Source organism: Cervus canadensis, chromosome 2 (assembly GCF_019320065.1).
Source record: "Cervus canadensis isolate Bull #8, Minnesota chromosome 2, ASM1932006v1, whole genome shotgun sequence".
NCBI lineage: Eukaryota > Metazoa > Chordata > Mammalia > Artiodactyla > Cervidae > Cervus > Cervus canadensis.
The window spans coordinates 9687889-9696979 of NC_057387.1; the positions used below are offsets into that span (position 1 = coordinate 9687889).

The following is a 9091-nucleotide window of genomic DNA, read 5'->3' on the forward strand; positions in this document are numbered from 1 at the left end:
ACAGGCACAGGGTAGATCATTAATGGAGTGATTTTATAAAAAAAATATAGTGTAAAATATAGCATAGGAAGTGTTACATGTAAATAATGGAGAACTTGTTATTTCATGTTCCTGATTTTCATGCTGAGGCCAGGTTTAGATTATATAAATTCCTCTGTTATGATACCATATTTTCTTCCCACCCACACTGCTGGTTTACAATCCTTATGCCAAGGGTAACAAAAGCAATGTCTAACATTATAGCACAGCACCTAAATATGCTGTATCTTATCTAATTTCTATCAAGTATGGTACACCCATCTATCAGTCTTGGAAAATCCATCCATCAATTCCTTCATTTTAATCTTTTCCTTCTTGTTTCACTATATTCCTCTGATTTCCCAGATGCTTCCCAGATTAGGGACCTGGAGCCCTCATACTATCTCTTATTTGGTTAGCTCCCTCACTGCTACACCTACACCAAACATTTAAAATTTTAATGTTATTGAGAATGACTAGCACCTAAGAAAAGGACTTTCTGCCCAAAGCTCTGAGCAAGGCATCCTTGACCTCTTTGTTCCTGAGGCTGTATACAACGGGGTTTAGGAGTGGGGTAATGACAGTGTAGGTTACAGAGATCAGTCTGTCCTTCAGGGAGTTTTGTGATTTGGGTTTTAGGTAGATGAAGGAGGTACAGCCATAGTGGACAATGACTACTGTGAGATGTGAGGCACACGTGGCAAAAGCCTTTTTCCGACCCTCAGCAGATGCCATCTTGAGGATGGTGCTGACAATCAGGACATAAGAGATAAAGATCAAGACCATGGGTAGAACAAGCACGCACAGACTGATGAGCAAAGTGATCAATTCTTTGATGGTGATATCAGCACAGGCAAGCTTCATTAGGGGCCGGATATCACAAAAGAAGTGGGAGATGACATTGGCACCACAGAAAGGCATGCTGAACACAGACGATACTTGAATGATGGCTGTGCTTAAGCCAATGCTCCAGGATCCCCCTGCCAGTTGTATACAAGTCTTCTTGCCCATGATGACTGAATATCGTAGGGGGTTGCAGATGGCCACGTAGCGGTCATACCCCATGGCTGTGAGCAGGAAGCAGTTGTTGACACCAAAAGTGAGATAGAAGAAGAGCTGAGTGGCACAGTCTGGAATAGAGATAGCATGTTGGGGGCTGAGGAGACTGGACAGCATTCGGGGGATGATGGCTACTGTGTAACAGGTCTCAGAAATGGACAGCACACTCAGGAAGAAGTACATCGGTGTGTGAAGCTGATGGTTGAGGTAGATGACTGTCAAGATGATAGCATTGCTGGCAAGGGTCAACAGGTACAAGACCAAAAACACCACAAAGAGGATGAGTCTGGGCTGCCACCCAAAAATGGAAAAGCCTTCAAAGGTAAACTCTTCCACAACTGTGAAATTAGGTCTTGGCATTGAGAATCTGGGTCTGAAAGAGATGAAGTGAGATGGTTGAACATCCAGGCTGGAAACAGTATATTGGTCCAGGGCTATCATCAGCCATGAGCAGGCATTCACAGTGGGGGTAGCTCTGGGTTACAGAAGTTCTCAGCATTTGGACACTGGCCAAGTGCATGAAAACCTCTTAGGATGCTTGGGGGCCTGGCATTGGAGGCAGATAGAGTAGGGATGGGAAGAGAGTAGATATGTAAGAGGAGTAGTGAAAACACCTAAAAAGCTTGGCTAGAAGTTGAAAGGTGGAGAGGTAGATAGATGGGCCAAAAAAATAGATTGAATGATAGACCAGAGTAGACACAGCCCTGGAACTCCATCCGGAGTCATCTGTTTAGACTGGCAATGGCCCAACACATGTTAGAGACATAGTGTAAAGGCATGTGCATAAAGAGAGAATCCAAGCCAGGGACAGAAATCTACTTAAGTCACACTTCTGAGAGGTAAGAGGCCAGCTCCAACTCTGATCAGAAGGGCTTGGCAAATAAAGATACATAATACTACTTGCTTTCATGGTTCAAATTAAATTCAAAATAGTTAATGTGTACAAGATTTCCCTTGTAGCTAAGCCAATAAAGAATCTTCCCTGGGTGGGGAAGATCCTCTGGAGAAGGAAATAGCAACCCATTCCAGTATTCTTGCTTGGAGGATCCCATGGACAGAGGAGCCTGGCAGGCTATAGTTCACAGGTTCGCAAGAATCAGACGTGACTTAGCGTCTAAACCACCATAGCTAATGTCTGGAATAAAGCCATGAGAAGAGAGACTACTTTTTCTTTTTCAAATTAATTATTGCTTTTTTTATTTGAGATTCTAGTGTGTGGACCCAGGATATTCTGTGATCCAGAGCTAATTCTTTTCTTTTCAGCCCTGCTTTCTTCTTATGTTCTCCAAATACCATTTGTTCTAATACCCAAGTCTCTTTTCTTCTTTGTGGAATGTATCTGTAGTTTCTGCTTCCATTGTCTAGACTGTAAACAGAATAAAGAGACTGAAACTTATTAAGAGTTTGAAGTACCAGTAACTGTAAACAGATGAAAACAACAAAATATTAAACTTTATAGAAATCTCCAGCTTTAACCCCAGTGTAAGTCAAGGGATGCTTAATTTTTTGTGTGCTCATTTCAGTTGTCTCTATTGGCTCATCTATAAAATTGAGAGGATAATATCTACTCATAGTGTTACTATGGAGATTACATGAATTACTGTATGTAAATAGCCAAGCACAGTTCTTGATACATAATAGGCAAACAATAAATTACATTTCTGTTTCCCTCTCTTCATCTGTTCACCCCAACCCCATTCTGCCTGATTCTGGGTTCTACGTGTGTGAGACCCACCCAAACACACATGTATTTATTCTCCCTCTCTTCCTCCCTCCCCCATTTCCCTCTCTCTCATTCTCTCTTGCTCTCTCACTCTTTTTCTCTTGTGTTTGTGGCTGATTTTTGTCATGAATTTCTTCAATCTCTATTGATCGAAAAGTCCAGTCCTCATTTTCCCTTCCTCTCCAACTTTAGATTCTCAAATGCGGTTAGGCATAGGGCTGGTCTATTTTCAGACATCTTTATGAACAAAGGCCAGCTCCTCTTACTTCACATGTGACCTTACAAACATTTCCTCATCTCTTTAGGTTTCAGTTTATTCACCTGTAAGATGAACACAGCACTAATAACTATCTCAGAGGACTGATAGAGGATTACATGGGAAGATGCCCATAAGGCATTTAGCAGAGGGCCCAATGTAGATCATGCCATCAATAAATGGTAACTGTTGGAAAAGGTGAGCACAGATTTCAAAATATGAGTCATGAAGGTTGTTATGCTATCTTCCCTTCTCCTCCCCCAAGCCTGACTTCACGAAGGTGGTTGGTCCCCATCTAGCTAATACTTGTGGTGCAGCTTGCAGATTTGAGGATGGTTTTCTGTCTTTTGGAGATGTGAGGATAAAGAGGTAGTGGGGGAGGAAGCACAATATTCAAGGAGGGGAGAGAATCCCCAGGATCAGAGGAGGATCTGCATTGGGTTGGAATGGAAAAGCCACTCCCAATGCAGCAATACTACAGGCGTGCCTATGTCCAGGACCTCTGCCTTGAACTCCTACACTCATGAACCCAATATTTCAGACAGCCAGCCAGCCATTCACTGACTCTCCCTTCCTGGCCTCTGTATGATATCTGGGGCAGGACTAGGTGGGGACTTCTGTGTTCAGGGAATACACTTTTTCTAGAATAGAGGGGGAAAATCAGATTCACTCAACCAGAATCAGATGTTCCATTTTTCTTCTTCAGTCCCTACAGGCCAGGAATGTGATAGAGGGTAGAGGGGAGAACATGGGACTGGATGCCCCCAATTACCATGCTTCATTCATATATGTTGAGCTAAATTCATCAGCTAAGTTCTTTGAAACTTGAGATTTTTATACAACGAATGCCCAAATAACACTTCCTGCATGACTTTTTAGTATTTATAATGGTCTTTATTTCCCAAGTTTTGTGACACAGCTGTACATTCATTTTTCCACTTGATAATATTCCTAGGACAGAAAATAAGAAGGTGACAGTCCATGAGGCAAGGGTCATAAAGCTACATCTAGCCAGACAAGAACCATGCTTCACTGAATCATGGAGTGGGACTTACATCTCACAGGCGGGACTGAAGCACTGTCTTCTAGGAGAGCAAGACTTGTGAGTATAGAACAAGGACTGGCAGGACTCCCGCTGTGTGTGGCAGACAAGGCTCCCAGAGAATCTTCTTAAAGGGGGGACTAAAAGAAAAATGCAGAGTCCACCAGGGTCAGATTGTTAAGTCCTTTCTCTGATTGGCCAGATCTGGGAGTAACAAATGGAGAGTGGTATCAGCTCTCCTGTGCCTCCTCATAGCCCTGTTCCTTTCATCTGGATTGCAGTCTGTCAGAGAGGACAATTTTCTGGTGCCCCAGGACTCTGGGGTCCCTCTCCCCAAAGTCACAGTGACTGTCCCCAAGGTAACATTCGCAAGATCCAAACACTGTGATGTCTGGGGATCTCATTAACAATGGGGCTCATCAACCTGTTCATGTAGATAGCATGTAGGTGTCAGGGGGGAAGAAATTTTCCTCTGTCCTTTCAGGTTCTTCTAGTGGTCTAAGAATTAAAGTGATGTGAGACAGATTAACATGAGAAAATCAAACAAATTTTAATGACATGTGTGTATAAAAGAAGTGGGTTCCCCAGTGGCTCAGTGGTAAAGAATCTGCCCGTAGTGCAGGAGAGATGCATTTCATCCCTGGGTGGGGAAAATTCCCTGAAGAAGGAAATGGCAACCCACTCCAGTATTCTTGCCTGGGGATCCCATGGACAGAGAAGCCTATTGGCTACAGTCCATGGGGTTGCCACAGAGTTGGACATGACCGAGCAGCTAAACAACAACAACAACAAATGTATGAGAGAAACCCAGGAAAACTGAGTAACTTGCCAAAATGTCCAAAAACCTCATCTTAAATACCAACTTCAACCAAAGACAAAAAAGAATGCTGCAGGTTGTGATTTGGGACTTCAAAGGGGAGAAAGACAATCCACATAGATAGAAAAGCAAAAGTTTAGTAAAGCATTGTTTGCTGGGTCTTGCAAAGACAGTGGAATGCAAAAAGAAAATTTAATAAACAGACATTCCTAGGATCCCCCCTGTCTACCACCTGGTCCGTACTACAGTTATCTGTAGCGATGGCTCCTTTCCTGGAACATGTCCTCTGTCTACATTCTTTAATGCAGTAGGGGGAAGGTCAAATGTTCTTCCTGAGTCTTTTGAGGCTTAATTGTTTTCAAAATAATCTGCAAGCCAGAGAGACATTTTGGGGTGGCATGTTTTGTTCCCCTACATAGATGATCTAGGGTTTCCATAGGAACAAATTGTTTCATTGGACCATGGTCTTGCTCTGCTCAGTGGATGGAGGATGAAGAGGAGCTCTTGACTCCATGAACATCATTGTAGAAAGGGCCTATAACACTGTGGAACCCAACCATGTTTAAGGGTGCAGCTTTATCAGATAAGACACTCACAGCCTAAGGTCTCTGAACCCTCAGGGTCAAAGGATGTGTCACAGTTTCCAGTTTGAAAGTTCTGGAAACTGTGAATCATTCATTCACCGATTCCTTCAGCAAATACTCATTATGTGAGTCTCACATCAAGGTACATGGAACATAGCAGAACAAAGACATGACATCTGTCCTACATAGTAGTCCTGCTGGTTTTGCCATTCAGACTGTAAGGCATTGAGACAGTTAAGTCTTAGGTAGGTTGATAGGAAGTCAGGGGTCCTGGGGGAAGGGCAGGGGGAGGGGAAGGAGGAGGAGAGGGGGGGACAAGGAGGAGGATGAGGAGGACGAGGAAGGGGTTCTCTAGAGGAGAAAAGGACAATTTTTTTTCTACATTCCTTTGTCTTAAGCACATAAAAGATTTGTTTAAGCCCAAAGCTAATGATTACACAACAAAACAACTCATCTTGCTCAAGGATATGTTTTCCCTTAAACTCTGTACCAGTGATTATACAACCACAATGTATCCTGCTCCAGGACATCTTTCTCCTTGTTAAGAACCTTCTGACTAATCTGGCATCCTAAAATGTATATTGTGGGACTGGGTCTGGTTCAGTTCAGTTCAGTGCAGTTGCTCAGTCATATCTGACTCTTTGTGACCCCATGGACTGCAGCATGCCAGGCCTCCCTGTCCATCACCACCTCCCAGAGTTTACTCAAACCCATATCCATTGAGTCAGTGATGCCATCCAAGCATCTCATCCTCTGTTGTCCCCTGTTGTCCCCTTCTCCTCCCACCTTCAATATTTCCTAGCATCAGGGCCTTTTCCAGTGAGTCAGCTCTTCACATCAGGTGGCCAAAGTATTGGAGTTTCAGCTTCAACATCAATATTTCCAATGAATATTCAGGACTGATTTCCTTTAGGATGTACTGGTTGGATCTCCTTGCAGTCCAAGAGACTCTCAAGAGTCTTCTCCAAGACCATAGCTCAAAAGCATCAATTTTTGGAGCTCAACTTTCTTTATAGTCCAACTCTCACATCCATACATGACTACTGGAAAAACCATAGCCTTGATTAGATGGACGTTTGTTAGCAAAGTAACGTCTCTGCTTTTTAATATGCTGTCTAGGTTGGTGATAACTTTTCTCCCTAGGAGTAAGCATCTTTTAATTTCATGGCTACAGTCACCATCTGCAGTGATTTTGGAGCCCCCCAAAATAAAGTTAGCCGCTGTTTCCACTGTTTCTCTATTTGCCAAGAAGTGATGGGACCAGATGCCATGATCTTAGTTTTTCTGAATGTTGAGTTTTAAGCCAACTTTTTCACTCTCCTCTTTCACTTTCATTGAGAGGCTCTTTAGTTCATCTTCACTTTCTGCCATAAGGGTGATGTCATCTGCATATCTGAGGTTATTGATATTCCTCTCAGCAATCTTGATTCCAGCTTGGGCTTCATCCAACCCAGCATTTCTCATGTTGTACTCTGCATATAAGTTAAATAAGCAGGGTGACAATATATAGCCTTGATGTACTCCTTTTCCTATTTGGAACCAGTCTGTTGTTCCATGTCCAGTTCTAACTGTTGCTTCCTGACCTGCATACAGATTTCTCAAGAGGCAGGTCAGGTGGTCTGGTATTCCCATCTCTTTCAGAATTTTCCACAATTTATTGTGATACACAGAGTCAAAGGCTTTGGCATAGTCAATAAAGCAGAAATGATGTTTTTCTGGAATTCCCTTGCTTTTTCAATGATCCAGTGGATGGTGGCGATTTGATCCCTGGTTCCCCTGCCTTTTCTAAAACCAGCTTGAACATCTGGAAGTTTGTGGTTCATGTATTTTTGAAACTTGGCTTGGGGAATTTTGAGCATTACTTTATTAGCATGTGAGATGAGTGCAATTGTGCAGTAGTTTGAGAATTCTTTGGCATTGCCCTTCTTAGGGATTGGAATGAAAACTGACCTTTTCTGGTGCTGTGACTGCTGCTGAGTTTTCCAAATTTGCTGGCATATTGAATGTAGCACTTTCACAGCATCATCTTTTAAGATTTGAAATAGCTCAACTGGAATTCCATCACTTCCACTAGCTTTGTTCATAGTGGTACTTTCTAAGGCCCATTTGACTTCAAATTCCAGGATGTCTGGCTCTAGGTGATTGATCACACTATCGTGATTATCTGGGTCATGAAGATCTTTTTTGTATAGTTCGTCTGTGTATTCTTGCCACCTCTTCTTAATATCTTCTGCTTCTGCTAGGTCCATACCTTTCTGTCATTTATTGAGCTCATCTTTGCATGAAATTTTCCCTTGGTATCTCTAATTTTCTTGAAGAGATGTCTAGTCTAGTCTTTCCCATTCTATTGTTTTCCTCTCTTTCTTTGCACTGATCACTGAGGAAGGCTTTCTTATCTCTCCTTGCTATTCTTTGGAATTCTGCATTCAAATGGGAATATCTTTCCTTTTCTCCTTTGCTTTTCACTTCTCTTCTTTTCACAGCTATTTGTAAAGCTTCTTCAGAAACCCATTTTACTTTTTTTTTCATTTCTTTTTCTTGAGGATGGTCTTGATCCCTGTCTCCTGTGCAATGTCACAAACCTCCATCCATAGCTCATCAAGCACTCTATCTATCAAATCTAGTCTTTTAAGTCTATTCTCACTTCCACTGTATAATCATTAGGGATTTGATCTAGACCATATTTGAATGGTCTAGTGGTTTTCCCTACTTTCTTCAAATTGAGTCTGAATTTGGCAATAAGGAGTTCATGATCTGAGCCACAGTCAGCTCCCGGTCTTCTTTTTGCTGCCTGTATAGAGCTTCTCCATCTTTGGCTACAGAGAATATAATCAATCTGATTTCAGTGTTGACCATCTGGTGATGTCCATGTGTAGAGTCTTCTCTTGTTGTTGGAAGAGGGTGTTTGCTTTGACCAGTGTGTTCTCTTGCCAAAACTGTATTAGCATTTTCCCTGCGTCATTCTGTATTCCAAGGCCAAATTTGCCTGTTACCCCTGTTTCTTGACTTCCTATTTTTGCATTCCAGTCCCCTATAATGAAAAGGACATCTTTTCGGGGTGTTAATTCTAGAAGGTCTTACAGGTCTTCATAGAACCGTTCAACTTCAGTTTCTTCAGCATTACTGGTTGGGGCATAGACTTGGATTACTGTGATATTGAATGGTAAGTGAGTCTGGCAAGATCTTTCTATTGTTAGTTCTAATCCTGTTATCTTAAAATGTAAATTGTGGTAGTGGGCCTAGTAAGACCTTTGCAACATTGAGACATTCTTTTGATTTACTGTAATAAACAACTGAAAAAGTATATAACTCCCTTGCTAAGACTAGCAAGGTGGGGGCACTCTCCGTTCCCTTCCTGATGTCTATGTCAGAAGCTTTCTTTGTCCCTTTTTCACTTTAATAAAACTCTGCTACACAAAAGCTCTTGAGTGATCAACCCTGGTGCCTGGTCCCGAAGCTAAATCTTCTTTGGAGATGACACATCTGACGTTGTTCACTGTAAGCTCTGAGCAGCACTGTGCATTGCCCAGGACAAGCTGAGCACCTTCTCCTTGAGTTGATGAGAAGGCGGCCCCCCACTGGAATTCTTCCT

The 9091-nt window shown here is 42.4% G+C and overlaps 1 protein-coding gene across 1 annotated transcript; it reads right to left on the reverse strand.

Annotated features, from left to right (window-relative positions):
* Positions 1 to 501: 501 nt before the first annotated feature.
* LOC122426911 (olfactory receptor 10J4) lies at positions 502 to 1437 on the reverse strand. Its single transcript, XM_043446179.1, has one exon. It carries the CDS (start codon positions 1435 to 1437, stop codon positions 502 to 504), a length of 936 nt encoding a protein of 311 aa, XP_043302114.1.
* Between the last annotated feature and the right edge of the window lie 7654 nt (positions 1438 to 9091).

What these genes read in the sequence shown, in the direction of transcription:
- LOC122426911 (XM_043446179.1), bottom strand. Translation starts at nt 1,437, where the DNA reads ATGCCAAGACCTAATTTCACAGTTGTGGAAGAGTTTACCTTTGAAGGC.